Below are 25047 nucleotides of genomic sequence, written 5' to 3'. Positions count from 1 at the left end.
TTCAAACACCAGAAAATTGTGAAAGCTGAATTTCCTAAATCTGAGCACCTTTCGGAACTTATGGTGGAAGCATGGAGTTCTCCGGATTGGAAATTCCATATTACAAGAAAGGTTGAGGCCTTATACCCCTTTCCATTGGATGAGTGCACCAAATGGGAAGTTCTGCCGTCAGTAGACGTGCATGTGGCACATCTGGTTAGGAGTGCCACATTGCCCATACCATCTGCATCCTCTCTTAAATGTTCCACAGATAGGAGACTTGAAGCCTGTCTCAAGGCAGTCTTTTCTCTATCAGGAGCTGTTACTCGCCTGGCCATGGCTGCGGCCTGGGTTTCCAAAGCCATTGAGGAATGGATGATGGCACTGGAAAATACTCTTCCAGAAGCTTCCAAGGAACTGCTGACAATTATCTCCTATGTTAAGGAGGCAGCGTCCTATTTGGGAGAGGCAGCATTGGATGCTGGTATATTATCCTCTAAAGCATCAGCTGTCTCAGTTGTGGCTCGGAGAGCCCTTTGGTTAAGAGACTAGAAAGCAGATGCAGGGTCTAAGGAATCCCTTCCATTTACAGGAGGGATATTGTTTGACACAGAATTAGACAAGATTGTTGCTACGGTGGCAGCCTCTAAAATGGCTGGTCTACCTTCAGCATCTTCAATCTTCCTCTAGAACCAGTTCTCACAGGAAGCCGCAGTCTAAGAAGTCCTGGCCAAACAGACGTCCAGCTCCCAGGTCTGAGGATAAACCTGCAATCTGATGGGACGGACCACCCCCTGATGGATCCCAGGGTAGGAGGCCGACTTCTTCAGTTTTCAGACACCTGGCACCTCACAACAACAGATGCCTGGGTTCGGGAGGTGGTCTCCCAGGGGTACGCCCTCCTGCTGTTGTCAGGGGTAATAATCCCAGTTCCAGTGAATCAACTAGGAAAGGGATACTATTCCAACCTCTTCTTGATTCAGAAACCCAATGGGTCTCACCAGCCTATTCTAAACCTGAAGGGGCTCAACACATTTATCCGGGTGCCCAGGTTTCATATGGAAACACTTCGGTCGATTGTGTTGGCAATGGAACCGGGGGATTTCATGGTGTCGTTTTAGATATTCAGGTTGCATATCTTCATGTATCAATTACACCGTCTCACTGCAGCACTGCAAACCGCAGGAACCGTGGGTAACATTTCCAATTTCAGGCACTGACTATTGGTTTATCAACAGCCTCTCGGGTGTTTACCAAAATCACGGCAGTAATGACGGCCTGCCTCAGGCGCCAGGGAGTGAGGATACTGCCATACCTGGATGATCTCCTACTATTGGCACAATCGCCACAGATTGGCATCATCTCAGACTGACAATTGCCTGTTTACACAGACCTGGATGGGTCATACATTGGAAGAAGTCATCGCTTCTGCCAGTACATCAGATGGTGCATTTAGAGGCGCGCTTGGATTCTCTGGCACAGAGGATATATCTGCCAGAAGACAAGATCGCGGCCCTTCAGCTGCGGATAAGCAGGCTTCTTCACAGCCGGTCAGTATCTATTCATGCAGCAATGCCTGTTCTGGGATCCATGGTGTCCACCTTTGACACGGTGGAATATGCGCAGTTCCACTCCAGACCATTGCAGCGGTTAAATCTCTTGCATTGGAATGGGGAGTACCACTCACTAAAGTCACAGACGATCCATCTCTCGCCAGTAGTGTGACTGTCCTTGTCATGGTGGTTACAGACGTTCTGTCTCAACAAGGGTCGCCCATTCTGTTTTCCAGATTGGGTACTCCTTTAGACCGATGCCAGCCTCCGCAGATGTGGCGCAGTGACAGGTCGACACACATTTCAAGGAAAATGGACGACCAGGGAAAGTCTCCTGTCCATAAATGTCCTGGAACTAAGGGCAGTATTCAGAGCGCTTGTTCAAGCACAGGAAATACTAAGGGGCAGGCCTGTCCAGGTACAATCCAACAACGCCACCGCAGTAGCCTACCTCAATCATCAGGGAGGCACGCGGAGCCAGGCTGCCATGGCGGAAGTATCAAACATTCTGGTCTGGGCAGAATGTCACCGTTCAGCAATCTCGGCAGTGTTCATATCAGGAGTCCTCAATTGGGAAGCGGACTTCCTAAGTCGGCAGGATATACACGCCGTAGAGTGGGCTCTTCATCCACATGTATTTCAGACGCTATTGGTTCACCCGACCTACAGAGTCTCTCCATAGACACTCCGTGGCCTCTTCCTCTAAGGCTGGACCTGTTAATACAGGGGCCCTGCCAGTATCCAGATCTTTCTCGTCTGTCTTTGATGGCGTGGCTCTTGAGACCTCCGTCTTAAAAGTACAAAGTTTTTCCAGTTCTATAATTCAGACAATGCTGAGGGAAAGGAAACCTTCCTCTGCCTGCATTTATTACAGAATTTGGCGCTCGTATTTTTAATGGTGTGAACTTAGAAAATGTGACCCTAATGAGTGCTTTCTTTTCTTCAGGCTGGTTTAGATCGGGGTCTCCGTCTGGTCACCCTGAGGGTTCAGGCATCTGCACTTTCAGTTTTGTTTCAGCGAAGGATCGTACCATAGCCTGATGTTAGAATATTTTTTTCAGTGTTTTCTGAGGGTTTAGACTCCCTTTGTCCCCCCCGTAGTGGGATTTGACATTGGTTCTCAGAGCTCTACAGGCTCCCCTATTCGAACCCCTGAAATCAGTAGACCTAAGGTGGTTGACAGCGAAGACAGTTTTTCTTCTGGCTATTGCTTCTGCCCGTAGGGTCTATGATTTGGCAGACCTTTCTTTTCGCTCTCCTTTTTTGATATTTCATCAGGATAGAGCTGTTCTTTGTACTAGGGTGGGGTACCTTCCTAAGGTGGTATCTGGTTTCATGTAAATGAAGAAATTATGGTTCCTGCTTTGCAAGCTTCAGGCCTCTCGGCAGGTGAAGCATCACTGGATGTTGTCCGTACACTACGTATCTATGTAGATTGCACCAACTCCATTAGAAAGTCAGATTCTCTATTTGTGTTGTATGGCTGTCATAAGCGAAGCTGGCTAGCTAACAAACAGACTTTGGCCAGATGGTTGCGTATGACAATTTCTCAAGCGTACATACATGCTGGTCTTGTTGTTCCAAACACTGCAACAGCACATTCCACTCGATCTGTGGAACCATCGTGGGCGGTTCGCTATGGTGCCTCTGCTGAACAGATATGCAAGGCAGCCACGTGGTGTTCCATCCACACCTTTGTCAAATTTTACGCATTTGACACATTTGCCTCTCAGGATGTTTCCTTTGGGCGTAGGATCCTCCTTTCTACTGAAACACTGCTTTGGGACATCCCCAAGGTATTTTCTGTAGGCCCTATGGATCCCGAAGAAGAAAATAAGAGTTATCGTATAACATACCTTTGTTGACACACTTTTTTTTTCGAGGTCCATAGGGTCCGCAGAGCACCCACCCTAACGCACCTGGTGTTATTGGGTAATCTTTTCTTTTGTATTTTCCATGATTCCCTCTTCTTAAGAGAGAGTGTTTCTGGAGTACAAGGGTCCTTCCTTTTCATCTTTTTTTCCTTCTCCTGCTTGGGCTCGATAACAAACTAACTGCCTGTAGCCAGGGGCGGGATATATATGGAGGAGGTCCCAGTGCATCCTGCGAGCTGGGAGCTTGTTAACTGTTTGGTGCCTGGATCACTCCAACCACATACCCCAAGGTATTTTCTGTGGAACCTATGGACCACTATGTTATACCATAAGTCTAATTTTTACTGTTATAGAAAAATGCTTAGAACAGCCATTTGTCACTATTTAAGAACTCAAAACCCTTTGATTATGGCCAATAAAAGACTTCTATACTATTACCCAATATTAGTTTACCTTTTTTGGGGGTACAGGCTGATTTCCCCATTTTCACCTGTACTTTTCGCCTGACAACCCTGTAAAAATTATTGTGCGAATGTGTTACCGCCGGTTTTGTAATTGGTTTGCATGATAAACGGGAGCGCGCATAGCAGCAAATTTATGCGATGGGTCCGAAGAGTTGTCGCCGGTGAAAACTTAGCGTTATCGCGGCTAATTGGACACCCCCCCGAGTCTGTAAACGGAACTTGTAAATGGAACTTGGCGTGGAAATAAACTGCAGCCTCTACATTGTATGCTGATTCAGAGAGTCCGTTTCACACAGATATACGTGTCACATATCAAATTAATCAGCACAGTCTCCCAGTACAGCTGCTTGGCTGCTATTCCATGCCTGGCAGAGGATGCCGGTGGTAATCACGCTGGTTATCCACAATACTTGAGATTTACAATTTTATAAATTGTAATGATGCACCAAAATTTTGGATTCTGTTAAGAATTCAGATAATTATTAAGGGTTCTTACCAAGATTCAGGCTCCACTAAATTTGGATGATTTTACCACCTGCATCTGAATCCTGATTTCCCTTATCTTTTAGTGGGCATGGCACAAGACCAATCTAAGCATTTAAGCCCCTTCATCGTAATGTTAAAATTAAATTATGGAATGGATAGTTTGTTGTTCGGCATATTATTTCCTAAACCGATTTACCTGGTGTATCCCCAATAAATGTCTCCACGAACGCACAGTCTTTGTTGTTTTTCTAGATGCTCTTGGCTGGTTCTGTGAGGATTGCAGACAAGATTGAATCAAGCAAGACCTCGGTGGTGGTACACTGCAGTGACGGCTGGGACCGGACAGCACAACTAACTTCTTTGGCCATGCTAATGTTGGATAGCTATTACCGGACTATCAAAGGATTTGAGGTTCTAATTGAGAAGGAGTGGATAAGCTTTGGCCATAGGTTTGCAGTGGTAAGTGTGTGACACCTGGTCTAGACAAGTGTGGTGTGTGTCACTGGCATACGATGTTTATAGGGGCTGCTGGATTACTCACTAGCATGGTGCAAATTTGACAGAAGTTCAGTATTTCATAGCAATAATGTTTAGCTTTCGTTAAAAGCTAGTCAGATAATACAAATTTTGGAATAACTACGGTGCTAAGGGTTTCTGTATTGCTATGCTATGTGACACATGTTCATAAGTCGGCCTCTGTGACTGAAAGTATTGTCTTCCTTGTGGTAGTTAGAAGTGTCAGTATACAAGTTAGAATGCATGACTTCTTTATCATCTTTACAGAGAGTGGGCCATGGAGATGACAATCACGCAGATGCTGATCGCTCCCCAATTTTCCTTCAGTTCATTGACTGTGTATGGCAAATGACAAATCAGGTAACGGTGTTTTATGGTATTTTCGCTAATGGCTGCTTAGCATGTCTAATGTGAGTAGGTGTCACCACTGAAAAAAAAGAAAAAATCTAAATATACCAGGTGATAATGCTGGGCATACACTATACAATTATCTGTCAGATATCTGTCCAATCTGGCTGATTGGAATGAAAATCTGGTAATGTATGGGAGCAAATGACAATTGTATATTTGTTCACAAACACTGGAAAACAGACAAAAATGGACATTCAGTCAAATTGGTTAAATAGAACATATGTAACCGTTTTTGTCTGTTTTCCAGTGTTTAAAACCATATAATCGACTGTCATTTGCTCCCATACATTATCAGATTTTCATTCCAACCAGCCAGATTGGACAGATATCTGACAGATAATTGTATAGTGTATGCACAGGATAAGATGTGTATCTGTCCAACCAATTATACATTTATATGAAGCACTTGCATACACACTTAAAACCTGCTGCTCTCTTCAGAAATGGGGTGCTGGTTCCCCACAAAAACTCAAACACAAACCCAAAAAGAAGGGAGCACTGGATTAAGAGAATATCATTTTAATAAAAAAAAAAAAAAAAAAATCTATATATCTCAGTATAAACATCATTCAATATATGTGCACAAAACCAGGTTCATGAAAATTGCAGAGAAAGCAATATTAGTTATTATATTGTCACTGTAAACTGATTAATAGATGCAGGCAGTCACATAAAAGCAGTCTGTAGCTATAGTTAATAGCACCCAACAGATCTTGGATTAGTAAGAGCAATGTATATTCCTTTCATTGATTACTACTCGTGGAGGTGTTTGTGTGCAGGGCATTCAATATCAAGCCACACAAAACGGCAGTCAAGCGAAGTCGGGATGTAGTCAGCATGCCTCCACACGGCATGCCGACGGACTATATCCTGACTCCAGAATACTGATCGCCGGCATGCCGAAGGTAAGTATCGTGGGGGTTAGGCACTAGGGGGTGGTTGAGCACTAAGGGTGGAGAGTTAGGGTTAGGTTCAGGCACTAGTGGCGGAGGTTAGGGTAAGGCACCAAAGAGGGAGGGTTAGGGCGGGGAGAGGGTGACGGTTACCACCAAGTGTCAATATGTTAACCCTGTCGGGATTCTGACCGATGGGATCCCGACTGTCAGCATTACATACCCATCCCTCAAAGTCATTGCAGCAGGTTAGTAAATTAATATGTTCTGACAATTCTCCCATCGTATTTAAAAAATTCTTGGTTACCGGACAATGCACCCGCTGTCCCTGGTCAGCGGTGGCCAGCCGCAATAGCGGGGGACTGTGTTGGTGGACTGGGCTTAGTGTCCTGGTCACTGGAGTGCTGCTGGCGTGGGGGGGTGATATGTGTTCCCACAGATGGTGCGCGGCAAGCTTGTATTATATGCAGCTGGCTACGTCCTGTTGGTCTGTCAGAGCTGACAGAGCTGTGTTCCAGTGCTGCAATGTGGGGGTGGCGTGGCTGCTCAGTGTCTCCGTGCTCTGGTATGAGTCACAATCATCTGACTCGTTTCTCGACCTATCATGTGGGTCGTTTAATCAGAGGTCACCACTGACCAGTTCTCATATATTAGTACCATAAAACCGAGATAAAAAAAAATATTTTATTGTCAGAGTTTCAGTGAAGGTATATATATTATATCTAGTCCAGGTTCTGCTGAATCAACCACTTCCAACTTTGTCAGTGCAATGTGTGGCCTGGAGGTTTTTTAACTTTTATTTTGGCATCAAACAATGGACCTGATTCAGCAGTGCATGCTAGTGCATTGCTGAGCGCAGATTCCCGATAGTCTGGATTCTGCGCAGGTGTCTGACACATACTGCGCATGTGCAGAACTGACCTTCAATCCCGCATGCATACTGGTAGCAGACAGTCATTGATTGACAGTCTGCTGCCGTTTGTGGGCGGGGAAGGGGCAGCGATGGCCTCCGTTTCCCGAAACGGAGAATGATGCTCACAGACCTATCAGTTAGTCCCTTCAGCACAGCCGATGCTGATATATCTGAAACATATTTTGTGTATGGGTGACCTGCCAACCGCCCATATACTTGCTGCAGGGATCGCTGACGCGGGCAAATTAAATGCCCACTCTGTTGTCATGTCAGCCCAGAGATATCGAGCAGGCCAATTTGTTAGTTGTGTATAGTTTACCAATCGGTCTATCTGATGGCGATCCATCGTCTAAATGTGTACCCAGCATTAGAATAACAGTAGCTTTTACTGAGCACAAAGAAAGCGGTTACTCACTCTGTCCATTGCTTGTCCATTTTGCTACCCTGTTTAGAGAATGGAAAGTTCCTATTAGCAATGTAAAGGGGGCTGCAGTATCCTATCATTGTCTTATTTCTTCCATGTTTCTATCTTGCCATGTTACCTGAAGTCAGACCTTGTTACTATTACAGTACAGTGGTCCATGCCCAGAATATAGGAAATTATGCCCAATGGCAAAGGGGCGTGATGGCACCAGGATGGTGTTCCAGCGTCGGGATTAAGATAGGCGTCCGTATTTCGACGCCTATCTTAAGTCCCTTGTCGGGATTCCGATGTTGCGGCCGCCTGTCTCATAATTACATCCCGTTCCGATTTGTGTTGGTGTTTTGTTATTTATATACATATAGAATATATGTTTTAATTAGGGGTGAGCGGGTTCGGATTTCTGAAATCCGAACCGATCCGAGGCCGATCCGAGTCAGGCTCGACTTTTCCCGCCTGACTCGGATCTGAAATCAAGGCAAAACGTCATCATCCCGCCTTCCGGGTCTCGCGGGTTTTGGATCCTATATAAGGTACCCGCGTCGGCGCCATTTTCTCACTCTGCTGTGGACAGTGAAGAGGGAGGGTGGGAGTTATGGCTGGCTGGGCTGTGTAGTGTAGTGCAGAGTAGTGTTGTGCTGTGCTGTGCTGTGCTGCTGTTGTCCATAGGGGCTGTGTCCACTACTTCAAAGTCCATAGGGGCTGGCTGGACTGTGTTGTGCAGTCAGTTGTCCATAGGGGCTGTGTCCACTCCAAAGTCCTGTGCAGTGTCCCAGTCCTAAAGGGGTGCTGTAGTGTTGTCCAGGGGGTGCTCCCCCCAAGTGCTAAAAAAAAAAATATTTTTTCTGTGTTTGTGAATTGTGTGCGCAGTAGCCGCACGTGCATCAACAAAGTAGTGCCAAGCGTGCGCCTGTGTCATAAGTAAAGGGCCGGCTGGCTTGACCGTTAAAGGGTGCTGTAACCCCCAAAGTACACTACAAACCAAATAAAAAAATATTTTCTGTGTTTGTGAATTGTGGGCCTGATTCAGACCCACTCGCGAGTGGCTGTCCGCTCGCAAGTGGGTCGATGGTGTGCACTGCGCATGTGCACGACGGAGGGAGCACCGTCGTGCGCATGCGCGAGACGCGACGAGCGAAGGACTTTCCTTCGCTCGTTGTGTCTGATCAAAGGGGGCGTGCTGTCGATGTTGATTGACAGCACGCCCCCTTTGGTGGGCGTGCCGGGAGCGTGCCTGCCAGACAGCGGCGTTCCCAAGGGAACGCCTACCGTCAGAAGCCGGCCCCACTGACATCACTAGTGATGTCAGTGGGAGTGATTTTGGCTCTGATAGAGCCAAAATCACTCCTGGCCTTGCGGTTGAGAAACTCAACCGCAGGCTGCTGCTCGCACTGGCGATGGTCGCGATGGTCAAGACCATCGCGACCATCATCCTGCACGCTCGTATATGCTGTGGGTGGTGACCCACAGCTATACGAGCGTCCAGGAGGACGCTCCATAATAATGGAGGTGGGCCCTGATTCAGAGCGAGCGCTCTGGTCAGAGCGTCCGGCTCTGAATCAGGGCCAGTGTGCGCAGTAGCCGCACGTGCATCAACAAAGGAGCAGCGCCAAGCGTGCGCCTGTGTCATAAGTAAAGGGCCGGCTGGCTTGACCGTTAAAGGGTGCTGTAACCCCCAAAGTACACTCCAAATCAAATAAAAAAATATTTTCTGTGTTTGTGAATTGTGTGCGCAGTAGCCGCACGTGCATCAACAAAGTAGTGCCAAGCGTGCGCCTGTGTCATAAGTAAAGGGCCAGCTGGCTTGACCGTTAAAGGGTGCTGTAACCCCCAAAGTACACTCCAAACAAAATAAAAAAATATTTTCTGTTTGTGAATTGTGTGCGCAGTAGCCGCACGTGCATCAACAAAGGAGCAGCGCCAAGCGTGCGCCTGTGTCCCATAAGTAAAGAGCCGGCTGGCTCATTTCTTAAAGGGTGCTGTAACCCACAAAGTGCACTACTCTCCAGCAAAAATAAAAAAATATTTTCTGTGTTTGTGTGCGCCTTAGCCGCACGTATATATCAAATCGATAAAACATAAATGGAGGACCAAACTTTCTCCGATAAAAATAAAATAGAGAAAGATCAAGAACCACTTCCTCCTAGTGCTGAAGCTGCTGCCACTAGTCATGACATAGACGATAACATGCCATCAACGTCGTCTGCCAAGGCCGATGCCCAATGTCATAGTAGAAGCCACATACAATCCCAAATGACAAAGTTCAGGAAAATGACCTTAAAAAAAACATTTAAATCATCTGAAGAGAAATGTAAACTTGCCAATATGCCATTTATGACACGGAGTGGCAAGGAACGGCTAAGGTCTTTCCCTATTACTAGTGTGTGTCATACTAGTATGACTAGTATGTTCATGACTAGTGGTTCAGCTTCACATGACGATGGAAGCCCTCCTCCCGCTAAAAAAATCAAACGAGTTAAGCTGGCAAAAGCACAGCAAAGAACTGTGCGTTCTAAGAAGATATCACAAATCCCCAAGGAGAGTCCAAGTGTGGTGGCGGTTGCGATGCCTGACCTTCCCAGCACTGGACGGGAAGAGGTGGCTCTTTCCACCATTTGCACGCCCCCTGCAAGTGCTGAAAGGAGCACCCACAGTCCACTTGCTGATATGCAAATTGAAGATGTCACTGTTGAAGTACAACAGGATGAGGATACTGGTGTAGCTGGCGCTGAGGAGGAAGTTGGCGAGGAGGATTCTGATGGTGATGTGGTTTGTTTAAATCAGGCTCCGGGGGAGACAGTTGTTGTCCGTGGGATGAAAAAGCCCATCATGGTCATGCCTGGGCAGAAGACCAAACATTCCACCTCTTTGGTCTGGCAATATTTCTATCCAAATCCGGACAACAACTGTCTTGCCATATGTACCATATGTAAAGGTGGAATAAGTAGGGGTAGGGACGTTAACCACCTAGGAACATCCTCCCTTATACGGCACCTGCAGCGCGTTCATAATAAGTTACTGTCAAGTTCAGAAACTTTGGCTAAGACCGTAAGCAGTCTAAATCCCGTTGTCCTGTTGTATCCAAGCGCCTGCAAACCACACCGTCAACTCCCTCCTCGTCAATTTCCTCCTTAGTCAGGATCGGAAGTAGTCCTGCAGGCCATGTCACTGGCATGACTGACTCTCCTATCCGGGATTCCTCCGGAGGATCCTGCATTGCTACGCCTACTGCTGCCGCTGCTGCTGTTGCTGCTGCTGGGAGTCGTTCATCATCCCAGAGAGGAAGTAGGAACACCACTACTTTTACTAAACAATTGGCCCTCCAACAGTCCTTAGCGAGGAGGATGAAGTACGACAGCAGTCATCCTGAAGCAAAACGTATAACTGAGGCCTTGACTGCTATGTTGGTGTTAGACGTGCGTCCGGTATCCGCCATTGGTGCAGTGGGATTTAGACAATTGATGGAGGTAGTGTGTCCTCGGTTCCAAATACCATCTAGATTCCACTTCACTAGGCAGGCGATACCGAGACTGTACAGAAATGTCAGAAAAAGTGTCCTCCGTGTCCTGAAAAATGCGGTTGTACCCAATGTCCACTTAACCACGGACATGTGGACAAGTGGAACAGGGCAGACTAAGGACTATATGACTGTGACAGCCCACTGGGTAGATGTATCACCTTACGCAGCAACAGCAGCAGCATCTCAGAAACGCCAGCTCGTTCCAAGGCAGGCTACGCTGTGTATCACCGGTTTCAGTAAGAGGCACACCGCCGACAACCTCTTAGAGAAACTGAGGGAAATCATCGCCCAGTGGCTTACCCCACTTAGACTCTCCTGGGGATTTGTGATATCTGACAATGCCACCAATATTGTGCGGGCATTACATCTGGGCAAATTCCAGCACGTCCCATGTTTTGCTCACACAATAAAGTTGGTGGTGCAGAATTTTCTGAAAAGCGACAGGGGCGTGCAGGAGACGCTTTGGGTGGCCCGAAAAATTTCTGGCCACTTTCGCCATTCAGCGACTGCGTGCCGAAGACTGGAGCGCCAGCAAACACTCTTGAACCTGCCCCGCCATCACCTGAAGCAAGAGGTTGTGACGCGGTGGAACTCAACCCTCTATATGCTTCAGAGGATGGAGGAGCAGCAAAAGGCCATTCAAGCCTATACATCCACCTATGACATAGGCAAAGGAGGGGGTTTGCACCTGACTCAAGCGCAGTGGAGAATGTTTTCCGTGTTGTGCAAGGTTCTCTAGCCCTTCGAACTTGCCACACGTGAAGTCAGTTCAGACACTGCCAGCTTGAGTCAGGTCATTCCCCTCATCAGGCTTTTGCAGAAGCAGCTGGAGAAAGTGAAGGAGGAGCTAAGACGGAGCGATTCCGCTCGGCATGTGGGACTTGTGGATGAAGCCCTTCATTCGCTTTGCCAGGATTCCAGGGTGGTCAATCTGTTGAAATCAGACCACTACATTTTGGCCACCGTGCTCGATCCTAGGTTTAAAGCCTATGTGGTGTCTCTCTTTCCGGCCGACACAAGCCTGCAGAGGTGCAAAGACCTGCTGGTGAACACACTGTCCGCTGAAGCGGAACGTGACACGTCAACAGCTCCTTCTTCATTTTCTCCTGCAACTGGGGCTGCCAGGAAAAAACTTCGCTATCCTAAGTAACCCGCTGGCGGTGATGCAGGGCAGGCAGGACCAAGTTTGGACATCTGGTCCGGACTGAAGGACCTGGCAACAATTTCTGACATGTCTACTGTCACTACATATGATAAGGTCACCATTGACAGAATGGTGGAGGATTACATCGGTGACAGCATCCAAGTGGGAGGTTGCTTCCACAAAATGTGGAGAAGATGATGTTCATAAAAATGAATTATCAACTCTTCCAGGGAGACCAGCCTCCAGAACGTACAGAGGGACCTGTGGTGGTGGATTCTAGTGGGGACGAGTTAATACTCTGTGAGGATGAGGATGTACACAACACTGAAGAGGGTGAGGAATCGGTGGATGAGGAGGATGAGGACGACATCTTGCCTCCGTAGAGCCAGTTTGTGCAGGGACAGATTAATTGCCAGCTTGTTTTGTGGGGGCCCAAACGAACCAATCATTTCAGCCACAGTCGTGTGGCAGACCCTGGCGCTGAAATGATTGGTTTGTTAAAGTGTGCATGTCCTGTTTATACAACATAAGGGTGGGTGGGAGGGCCCAAGGACAATTCCATCTTGCACCTCTTTTTTTTCTTTGCATTATGTACAGTTTGGGGCCTAGTTTTTCAAACTGCCATCCTGTCTGCCACTGCAGTATCACTCCTAGATGGGTCACGTGTTTGTGCCGCCCACTCGTGTCGCTTAGCATAGTCATCCAGCTACCTCGGTGCAACCTTTTGGACATAAAAACACTATTGTGAGGTGTTCAGAATAGACTGGAAATTAGTGGAAATTAAGGTTATTGAGGTTAATAATAGCATAGGAACAGAAAAACCCACTAATTCTGTGATTTTAGCTGTTTTTATGCTTTTTAAAAAAAAAATACAGATCCAAAACACAAAACCCAGAACCCAAAACACGGAAGGGTGGTTTTGGCAAAACCAATCCAGATCCAAAACACGAAGAAAGATCCAAAACCAAAACCAAAACACAAAACACGAAAAGTGGCCGGTGCACACCTCTACTTTTAATACTGTTCTGTACTTTCATCATAGAACTTGTCAGCACAAAGAGAGCCATTTAGCTATTGACAAACATCATGCAATTGATCAGCTCTACGACAAACAGGATTGGAATCCTAATGATTTTAGTGAGCTATTGGAGCAATATGTAGTGATAGTTACTTCCATTACTGTATTAGTAGCGACCTCCAGCACGTGGCACATGTTTGGTTTTGACATCCAGCATTACACACTTGCCAGATGGCATTGTATTTCTTGCACCCACCTAGTAATAATACTACATGCCGTTCACTGTGACTGTAGTGGTATGGGTCCTCCAGCATATATGTTGTCACTGTAGTAGTGGTACAGACCTTGTTTATATTGCTGCAATATGATTGGGATCCATAATAACTATAGAGAAAATAAGGTCATATAAGTTCCTTTGTATTTCAAATTGAGTCTGATGGGGTAGCTAGATGTCATTACCATATATAAGCTGGGTTCCTTGTACTGGACAGAACAGTGAAAATAGCCTTATGCTAGTGATTTAGTTATTGCAAAACCCATTATAACATGTAAGATGACCAGCTCCTGCAGCCTTCAGATGCCCAATGAATTACAGATGTGTCCTCATACATTTAGTCTCCTTAAACAGCCCTTCTAATCGCACCATGCTGTGCAGAAGCAGCTTCTGCTGATTAAAATGATATGAAGCATGCCTATGTTCTGCGGGTGTATCTACATGCGAAACGCTACGTTGCGTTACAGTGTTACAGCCGCTTACACTGTAACGTAGCGTTTCACATGCAGATACACCCACAGACGCATGCTGCACATAATTTTAATCCGCAGAAGCTGCTTGTGCTATCTATTCGCATCACTGTGTGAATAAGACGCATTTGAAGGTAAAAAGTCACACGAAAGACGCTTGGTGCTACCTAGTCACGCCAGAGCATGGTTTGAGTAGAAGGGCTGTTTAACGTACAAGGAGGTTAGATGTATGCTGGAAGAAGGCGCTTCGTATGCCGAAACACGTTGGAAACATCCACAACTCTCATCCACCTCATCCCCAACCTGGACCTAGAGACACCAGTATCCGGAACCGAGGCCACCCATGACAGTCCACGTCACCACCTCCTCTACTGCAGTACACATCTCTGCTGCACCAAAACTCACACTCACCGGTCCAGGCAGCCGGCAGCACCTTCTGCGACCGGCACCCTGCCCTGGACTGGCATCGAGGTTGAGTCTCAGACATTACACCCCTCAACCGGCGCCACACATGCTCGGTACGCGACACAGCAGACACACCCCCACAGAGGAGGGGCACATATCCCCTCAGCCCAGCCGAAGCTCCCAAGCAGATGGAACACACCATCGGGCCCAGGGAGGGTGCAAGCATCACACCTACCACGCAGAAGTCTCTTACATATGGACACCCGAGACCCCACAGGCTCATATGGTGTACCTACATACCGAGGCAGCCTACTACCCCTTTACAGACAAGCATTCTGCATCACCTGAGTTCCAACCATCGAAACAGCAGATTACTCCAGGAAGAAGAGTATTCACTACTTACCTGCTAACATCTCAGCCGCAGCATCAGCTACGCAGACATCAAACGGTAGGTAAGAAATTAAGGAATTTAAGAACTTTAATGCACCACCATGCAGGACGCCGCCCACAATAAGACTCTGAAACGAACATTTCATTGACTGTTGCAGTACTTGTACACTTTCCGAAGGCTCACAAGACTGTAGACCAAAGGTCCAGCAGGGAAGATGTGCCGGTCAAGAACCGCACGGCAAGGAGCCCCCTGAAAGGGTCCACCTACCTTCCCACCAGAGTTTGATCTATCCTACACCTTCCCCATCCCACATCCCTACCCCCCCTCCTCTCCCCCATTTCCAGGACATTATCGGTTGTTTATTGTGCCTTCTCAATAAACAACTCGGCCCCCTCCCCATTGTTTGTCATCTATCATTCTTTGCATTTCATTTATACGCAAGATTCACCTACACAACCACCACACCCACCCCCCCAAAATCCCCGCCACAGGTAGAGCGCTCCCGACCTCAAACTATCATGCTGAATATCTTTATAATCAGCAGAAGCTGCTTGTGCTATTTATTCACATCGCTGTTTAAATAAGACACACTGGAAGGTAAAAAGTCACACGAAAGACGCTGGGCGCTACAGTGGCACACAGACCTCCCGCGTTGTGTGGCGCGACTTGTAACGCATGTGGACACATCTGTAGGAAGGGGAGAATAAATGTAGGTCTCTGTCCAGGGAGACATTCAGACAGCTGTGTAATGGGCACAGGGTGAGACCTCTTGCACAGTGTGTGACACAGGCCAATATTGAGCCGTCATCCCTGTATTTTGTTTTTACCATGTAGTTTGCATCTTGTTAGAGCCAGTAACAGGAAGAGCTCCATTCAGTACTGAGATACTGTAATGCTTGGCACAGAGGCCCTGATTCAGAGCCGGACGCTCTGACAGAGCGCTCGCTCTGGATCAGGGCCGTCCTTCTTGATTTTTAGAGCGGCCTCCTGGCCGCTCGTTTAGCTGTGGGTGACCACCCACACCTATAGCGAGCGGCCAGGAAGATGGTCGCGATGGTCAAGACCATCGGGCTTGCGACGAGACCCTTGTGGTAGGGTCTCTTTGCCGCAAGCCCTAGAGTGCTTTTGGCTCAAACAGAGCCGAAAGCACTCCCACTGACATCACTTGTGATGTCAGTGGGGCCGGCCCCAGACGGTAGGCGTTCACTCAACATCGACAGCACGCCCCCTTTGGTACGAGACCCGGAGCGACGGTTTGTCCATCACTATCCGGGTCTCGCGCATGCGCACGACGGAGCCGACTCCGTCGTGCGCACTGGGCCACCATCGGCACGCTTGCGAGCGCTCGTGAGCCGGTCTGAATCAGGCCCAGAGCCTACTTGTCTCCCAGAGGAAGACCCTGAGGGGTAGAAACACATTGGAGAACACACCCAAATGTACCAGATCTGTATCAATCTATCCAAAGACCCAGACTTGCTGTTTCATACACAGAGTCCACACACTGCAGCGCATACCAAGCCTGCACTGTAACGGACCCAAGTCACGTGACACAGCCCTCATCACCTGATGCGGAAGTAGCAGCACGACGAAGACGGAGCAGGATCCGAACAGCCACACAGCCCGGGAACGCCAACCAGGTTGCGCGCACGAGAGGACAGGTCTAGGAGGGATCCAGCCACGACAGGCAGCGTGTGGAAGGTGGGGTATCTGTAGTGGAGGGGTAAGCCAGGTTGAGACCAGCGGAGGTCGCAGACCGGCTCTCACCTCCCCTGAGACAGCAGCGTCAAGCTGCACGCTAGGACCCCGGAGTCTCCTCTTTCACTAGAGGACACTCGGGTCCAGGCACAGCCCAGACCTATTAGTCCAGACACCGAGCCCCAGTGGTCTCCTACCTGATTCGAAGACCACCCGGGCACCACTACATATAGCTATACAGTGACTATCAGCACAGACAAATGCGGGACGCCGCGTTGTCTACAGAGACAGATTGATTCCAACACACACCCCTCACTTACCCATTGGGCAGCAAGTAACTCTACAGGCTCCACTCATCCTCCCCACCCCAGGTGGAGGAACAGCAGAGCCTTTACTCTTTTACATTTATGCATGCTTTTATATGTGTCAATATCAATAAATCATACACGTTATTGATATTATACCATACCTGTCATACATTTATTTCTTCTATAGGGATTGTGCGCTGAATATATTATTGATTTTGTCTGATATCACTAGGAGGCTAGACACCCCACTCATTCAGCAGCACATCCACCTCACAGTTGGAACACCAGTGTTTATTCTGTTGTGTGTTGGGACAGAAGCAAACACATTATGGCTAAATAGCTGTGCCCTCCCCTCTAGCAGAGCTGTGATATATTGATGAAACATTGGGAGGGCTGTTGCCATAGTATTAGACCTGTGTGGCCTTTCCACAAATCTGAGCCTAGGCAAGCCTGTTCTATATTTGTGCACAGTTGATGAGTTATTATACAAGAACAATACTGGGATGTGGCTGATAATGGTATATATCTCCTTGCTTGCAATTAGAGACCTGTTGTATGCATTCATTACAAATGGGAAACATTAAATACAATGTTATTATTTGTTGTGTTTCTGCTTTAGTTCCCTGCAGCGTTTGAGTTTAATGAGCTGTTCCTCATCACCATACTGGACCACCTGTACAGCTGTCTGTTTGGCACATTTTTTTACAATAGCGAGCAGCAGCGAGGGCAAGAGGTATGTATCACTCGCAAAGGGTAACCTGCCTTCTGGTGGGCCTGCAATGATCACTCACACACTGACAGTCCTGCCCGATGAGGCTCATTGTACAGAACAATTCTGTGGGGCAGACGTGCTTTAGGTGTCTAGTAGTGTGGATAATACAGTATTATATGTATGGCAATACAAAGTACCGAGTCAGCATTAGAATCTGGCCAGGTTTGTCTGCTATCAGTAAATTTACGGTTAGTCGCTAAAAAGGTGGCACATTTTTACCCGTCATCAGTCAGTAAAGTGATTCCTGCGGATGACCTTACTATAATGTACACAAGATTTACACTAAACATTGCGTAATCGTGTAGGGTGGTGCCACCCCCTGTCCCCACTTTATTGCAGTCCTAATTCTAAATTTTTAACTCTCAATCATTTTTATATAACATGATGATAATGTGGGAGTTAAAAATCATAGCTGTCGATTGGGAATCCTGAGCCTGACCAGCTATATCACAGGTTACATTTTATAGGGCTCAGATCATGTTTTACAGGTAGCCCTGACTGAGCTAGTGATTGACTCACCTTAGCGCTCATCTAATCATCTGTATGCTGTAATGTACATACAGATTGCCTTGTTTACCACAAGGTGGAGCTAAAGTATTTAGTTGTGATTTTCAGCACGGATACAGACTCATTATTATTCTTAACATCGTTCCTATTCATAATGTTTCCAGAATATCAGATGTTCAGTACAGGCCTACGTTTACTGCGTATAGCTTCACTGCAATACATTCCTTCTTGCAGTCACAAGGACTCGTTGTGTATTCTGTTTGATGCTTATTAGAGGAAAGGCATTGTAATATACCATTCTGTGCATATAACCCCATTACTGCTGGAGACAGCTGTGTAGCCGTGTGCAATAATAAAGACATGTATTAATAATTCTTATGTCTTATGATATTTCAATGTGAGGTAAAATAGTATTACACTAATTGTTGTCATTTGTGCTTTCTAATCTAGGAAGTGCAAACAAAAACCATCTCTTTGTGGTCCTACATAAATAGCCATGTGGATGAATTTACCAACCCTTTTTATGTCAATTATGAGCACCATGTGCTATATCCAGTTGCCAGTCTCAGCCACTTGGAGCTCTGGGTGAATTATTACATTAGATGGAATCCTCGGACCAGACCTCAGGTTGGTAACTGTGTTCTTTGTTCTGTATACCTTTCATTTAAACACAGTTGGCTATTGGGTGAGTTAATTGGCTCTGAAACCTATACATAGACCAAGATTCACCAAGTGTGATTGCTTTTATTGATCTTAGACTGGTGGTTTAAAGGGCACAAGTACTTAGAACACATCTATTACTAGAGAATGTGCTTTTAAATTCATGCACAGCAAGTATTAGGGATAGAGCTTGGGGAACTGTTCAAGATGAATTGTGTATTTTCAGAAGGTTCATTTACTTTCAGTGTACTATGTAATTATATATGTTGTGTGTTTTCTTATTCTGAAATCAGCAGCTGAGTTGTTCCCCGTGTTTAGCACTTCCTCCTCACTTCCTGTATTTTAGTGCTGCAAGGAAAATAACATAAAATAATAAGATAAATCTCTTTTTATACCTTTTATAAGAAAAAATAGTAAAGATGTGCATCTTTATAAAAGGAATAGATAGTATTTAGGTAGAATTCTATTTACATTAACCATCTCTCTGTAAAGCTGCATACACATGGTACGATCTGTACCACCGACGACTTGAAATATATCTTTCAATGAGATCTTTCAGTGAAGTCATACTGCCTAATCTAACAGGCAGAGTTGACGATATCGTGCAAGTTGGCCTGCATGTACAGACGATCATAGATACCGCTATCTTTCATGTGGGAACGCGCGTCGTTGGTCATTGACTGCATAAAAATTAACGATGTATCATTGAACGTTATTGTTCATAGATATCGTACCGTGTGTACGCACCTTTACACATTCATTATACACATGTGTTATACAGTTTCATGGCCTTATTAAACATTCTTAAATATGTTCTTTATAACATTTGGCAGTAATTTGTTTTGCAGAGCAAGAAGTGTCTAACTTTTTTTTAACAGTGATTTTTATTATTTTATTCTTCAACACAAAGTAAATTCTATGTGTCAGGGAATATATTTATTCTATAGGCATTATTTGAGGTGAAAATTGCAATGATAGGTTAAAAAATAGAATCGTATTCTACCCAGTTTAGTGGTTACAATACTGTATGTGTACATTTTGGAAATGGTATGTCATTTTTACTTTTTTATACACACACATGTTTTAACGTCAGCGCTAATAGTTACTATGTAAAGTATACAGAGCAGTTATTGCTTGATCTATTAGTCATGCAGGTAGAAGAGCCCGGAACTAGCCCCTTGCAGGACCACCCTCTGGTTGGGAATATCATAGTGCATTACCATGATGACATCACTCAGTATTTCCCGGTGACCATGCCTATTGTTTGCTGCACATAGTGTTCTGTATATAAGTGATCAGTGAGCCGGGAAATGAGTGACATATGCACCTCCATCACTTCTTTATTGCACTCAATATTATATATCTGCTATTATTGATAAACATCCTGTTAGAAGAAAAGGTTAAAACTACACAGCTAATTTGCATTTTGGTGTATACAATAAAGGACTCCAGTCCCACAAACGAAAAAATCAAAAATGTTGCCTTGGCATAATAATGGGGGAATAAATGGTTTGAGTAGGCAGTGGAAGGAGGGCTAAAATTGTATGTGAGAAATAGAAAGATGTGTGGATGAACAGATAAACCAACAGTTTTATAAGTATTTATCTCTTCCCAATATATGTGTGTATATGTCACAGTGTAGTGTGCTGGGGAGACAGATCTGGTTACGGTTACGGATCTTCTCCTTGGGAAAATCACAAATAGCCATTCAATGGGTGATGCCTCTTTCTTTATATATTTTATTTTCATGGTGAAGATTTTCTAAGCACAGTTGGTGTAATGGGTAGCATTACTGCCTCACAGCACTGAGGTCTTGGGTTTGATTCCCTAACAGCCCTATAGCCAAATATTCTCTGTAAAGCACTGAGGTATATGTGTGCATTGTATAAATAACTGGTAATAAATAAATAACCTTTTCATTAAATAAATAAAATAACCATGCACCATAAATCTGCTGGAGAACCGACACAAGTGTCAGGGCCTTGTAGCTTTGGGGGGTGGCGGGTTAGACAGGATGTGTCTCTGTAGCATTGGGGATGTGATTGGCTGGATCTTCACCATGTGGTGAACAGGATGCGCTCCCCCTATTGTTATAAGTAATAATACCTCGTACTTTTCTTTTTGAATGTGAAGAATGAAAATTAGAGTGTGAGATTACAGTTATATAGTGAAAAGCATTAGTGAATCAGCCTGATATGACACCGCTTAGCACTATATACAAAGTGTAATAATATGACCACGCTACATGTGGATCATTATACTTCAGCTGTACTGTTTAGGTAAAAGATAAGCTAGTAAAAATGTACAATTACCACACAATGATTAGCATGGAGTGTCTGTAGATTACTGCAGAGAAATACTGATTTTTAGTTTTCCCATTGTAAAACATATTCCTGATTTCCTAATGGTTAACTAGTGCAATTCTCTACAAATACATGTAATTGCCTGGCTGTCTGATATAAGCCCAGTCAGATAGCATTCTTTTTATTCTGATGAAGAAAAAGTAAAAAGAGTAAGTGACCCACAGGGGGAAAAAAAAGAATAATTTTGAGTCTTGACAGAAATGTGTTTTTGCAGATAAATGAGAATAAATGGCTGCATGGTGTGGCTGCGATCACACCGCGGCATTAAAACGCATTGCTTTTTTCTATCAAGACTCCCCGTTGCAATAAGAGAGAGGGGGAAAAAAAAAGAAACCGACTCATTCAGCAAGAACAAATAGATTCATCACTTAACAGTTTTCAAGGTAATGTGCGTCCTTGAGTGAATAATGCTCAGTGCATTATACAGCCAGACACACATTTTGTAATAGGAGTAGCCTTTTGTGCACAAGACCTTGTTAAACATTTCTGCCACCCCCAGCCTCCAGATTCTACACACGAATCCTTTGTAGCAAATCAGACAAAACCAACCTTTTCTAGATTGGCTGCTGTTTATGCAAATACCTTTTTTTTTTTTTTTTTCACACAAAGCATCTTGATAGACCCCCGCCCTGAAAAAAGCATTACATGTCAGCATTTGTGTTTCTCCCATATGTCTATGGTCTACGTTTAAAGCTGCTAACGTTCCACCTCCCCCCAGCCAAAGGCCCTGGGGCATGCTTCTCTTCTGTCTGTTACACAGGACTGGTATATAACTAAAGATCACCATCTTTAAATGATGTTAGAAACTGGGGAGGAGGTGATGGCTGTACTGATTGCGGCTTGTTATTGGTCCTTCTACTCAGCTTTCCCTCCTTCCACATCCCATACAGTTCTCAACTAGAGCTTTGAGGTATGGGATGGGGGCACATTGGTAAAATACTGACCTTGGAGGAAGTGAAGCTTAGAACCGTTACATGTATTTTGTACATGTTCTGGTTTCTGGTAGGTGCGTTAGGTACAGCAGGTATATTTATATTGATGTGGGGATTGTAGCAGATGTCTCCCATTGTGAATAAAGCAGGATTTAGTGAGCTTATGATTTTTTGAAGGGGTTACATTTGGTAAATACGAAACTGAAAAACTAATAGTGCCACCTTAATACAAATAGTGTACATAGTCTGTGAGCATGTCTTATTTCTCTCTGAGCACATTCGTTTAGGTTTGGGCTGCATGTAAAGTGAAGGTTAGTGCAATGTGTTTGTTGAATGAAAAGTGAGAACCAGTTCTACACAACTGATGCTAGCATCATATCATGTCCTCCCTCGTCTGTCTCTAAACTCTGCTCACCTACTTTAGTATATAGATCTCTTTTCTTGGACACATTCGTACCTCCCTGAGCTGTCATGTCTACCTGTTACCTGCACCTAATCACAACACACACTTCCCATCCACACAGGCCTCCAACCCCACTATACAGTGACACACGTGTACTGTAGGCTTTTCAGGGAACATAGATTCATGTGCACCCATGGTATAATCCATTAGCAACCAATCTAATGTTCATCTTCATTTTCTGAATTGTTTGAGAGAATGATCGATAAATTCTATTTGCTACATTTTACAGCAAGTTGTTTATTTTGTATTTTCTTTTTTTAGCAAACTAATTTTGAGCAATCCCCTTATTTCCTAGTACTCTCCTATTAGGGAACTCCTTTAAGCACATTGTGCCAGGTTATTTAACAAGTCTATAGAGTTTGGAGACAATAGACAATTGAATGTCTAGTACAATCCTATACAGGATGAGTCTCCCATATCCAAAATGCTTGGGACCAGGGGTATTTTGGATATTGGAATATTTCGTATTTTGGAATAATTGCATACCATAATGAGATATCTTGGGAATTGAACCCAACTCTAAACACAGAATGTATTTATATTTTACATACACCTTATACACACAGCATTTTCAATAATATTGTGGCTCAAACAAAGTTTGTCCACATACATTAAATTAATTTGTTTCATATACACCTTATACACACATCCTGCATGTAATTTTAAACAATATTTTTAATCCATTTTGTGCCTTAAACAAAGTTTTTGTACACTGGACCATCAAAAAGCAAAGGTTTCACTATCTCAGTCATGCTAAAAAAAAATTCAGAATTTCTGAATATTACGTATTTCGAAATATTTGGATATTGGAGACTAAACCTGTACTTGCTTTTTATGCCTTATGTCTGTCCCTTCTTATGTTACTGTACAAGCCACATTCACTGGTCACTGTATCTGTAAAGTAATGCTGTCTGATATTACTTTGTCACTCTACCCGCAGGTAAACATTTTATTATTTTCTGTTATACTTCTTTCAAGATGAGTTACGATGGCCAAACACTGTGTGATGCTGTCATCTCAGCCCGGTCTGACCACACACAGCACCACCAAATTAGTTACATCTAGGTGTTATGTAGCCCAACAATAATGCAAGCAAACCTATACATGTTTAACTAGCCAATCAGATGTTCCAGCCCTGAGCTATATAAAATCTAACTGGACGGAACTGTTGTTGATGGTTGTTTGGGGCACATAAAAGTAGCATCCCAGTACTTTTTTTTTTAGGTGAAATTGGCCATATTTGCCAACTGCATCACACCATCTATGGCCATTAATGATCATAAAGTGAAAATTTAGAAAAACTGTTTTGCTGTTTTTTATACGTAGATGCCAATACATCAGAACCTTAAGGACCTCTTGGCTATTCGAGTAGAGCTACAGAAGAAGTTGGAGGAACTCCAGCGTGAAGCAACAACCAGATCCGTCTCCTCCTCTTCTGACCGAGGATCTTCCCCTTCACACTCTGCCACTCCTGTACACACTGCTGTCTGACCGAGAATTTTTCCCTTCACACTCTGCCACTCCTGTACACACTGCTGTCTGAAGGGCAGGATGGACTGAGACACACAATGTGACAGACATTTTGGCATACTCTGCTATTTCCTATGTACCAGAAGATCTCCTCTGACACATTTCAGGCTCCAATGCGTCGAAACAATGTTTCAGGATTTTGCGTCTTTCCTTCTGCTGGAGATGGCAACGTGTAGCCCCAACTGCAAGCAATTCAGAGAGGAAGAAACTTTTTTTTTTTTCTTTTAAATATTGCATGCTGGAAGCCATTCCATTTTCCCTCAAGATACATAGGATTTGTAAATTTCATTGTTACTGTTCATTATTGTTTACAGACATCGCACCTTTATTAGCTGTTACAGTGGAATGTGTTATCCAGTGCAGTTTAAGCTTTAGAGAACTTCTTTTTTTAGTCTCATCTGTTTTTTATATATTTTTTTTTTCTTTAAAGTTTTTATTTTATTTTTTTTGAGAGATAGATCAAGTTGACATAACTATTTGCAGTTGGATGCAGTAGTGTAACTTTATATTACTGCTGGAAGGACTTTGTGTATGAAAGGGTCCAGTCCTGGAAGAGATTGTGTGAGTTTTTTATTTCTTTATATGAAAGGACAATGTAAGTTAAATTCCACGTTGCACCTATTTAAAAACAAATGCAATTCACCTGAAGCCATGTAAAGCTTATTGAACAATTAAGTGAAGAAAAGTAACCATGTGTAAGTTATCTTATTGCACCTAAATATGTATTTGTATAGTGTTTTTACCTCAGAAAATAAGAATTTTACCCTGTCGTTGGTGTTTTACTTGTTGAACATTCAGTCCATAACTATTAATATGAAGGTGCTTCAATAGGTAAGGTAACAAGACCTCTTGCATGTAAAGTTCTCTATTTCATTCTGATTTCCCACCAGGCCAGAGCAGATAGACATAGTTTCCCCTTACTGCAATTAGACTGTACCTCATGTCCATCATACTGTCCCAACATCAGTTGTAAGATGGCAGGGCTTGCAGAAACATGGTCAAACATTGAGGTGCATAGTGTGATCAAATTCCTGCATCTTAAGTGCACATCAACAGCTGAAATTCATTGCCAACTTTTCGAGGTG

At 44.6% G+C, this 25047-nt stretch overlaps 1 protein-coding gene across 6 annotated transcripts in view; it reads left to right on the top strand.

Moving 5' to 3' along the window:
- Positions 1-24731, top strand: part of MTMR1 (myotubularin related protein 1) — an 82377-nt gene extending 57646 nt beyond the window's left edge. For all 6 annotated transcript variants that reach the window (XM_088478841.1, XM_088478840.1, XM_088478839.1 and 3 more), the window contains 5 exons: positions 4609-4815; positions 5140-5232; positions 17355-17468; positions 18465-18641; positions 23759-24731. In XM_088478841.1, the coding sequence (XP_088334967.1) occupies positions 4609-4815; positions 5140-5232; positions 17355-17468; positions 18465-18641; positions 23759-23923 (756 nt within the window). In that variant the 3' untranslated portion in view covers positions 23924-24731. The remainder of the gene's footprint in view (positions 1-4608; positions 4816-5139; positions 5233-17354; positions 17469-18464; positions 18642-23758) is intronic.
- Positions 24732-25047: the final 316 nt, after the last annotated feature.

The sequence above is a fragment of the Taudactylus pleione genome, unplaced genomic scaffold (assembly GCF_031769625.1).
Source record: "Taudactylus pleione unplaced genomic scaffold, aTauple2 ptg000222l, whole genome shotgun sequence".
NCBI classification, from domain to species: Eukaryota; Metazoa; Chordata; class Amphibia; order Anura; family Myobatrachidae; genus Taudactylus; species Taudactylus pleione.
Note: the sequence above shows the minus strand (reverse complement) of the source record. Positions and strands in the feature narration are given on the sequence as shown.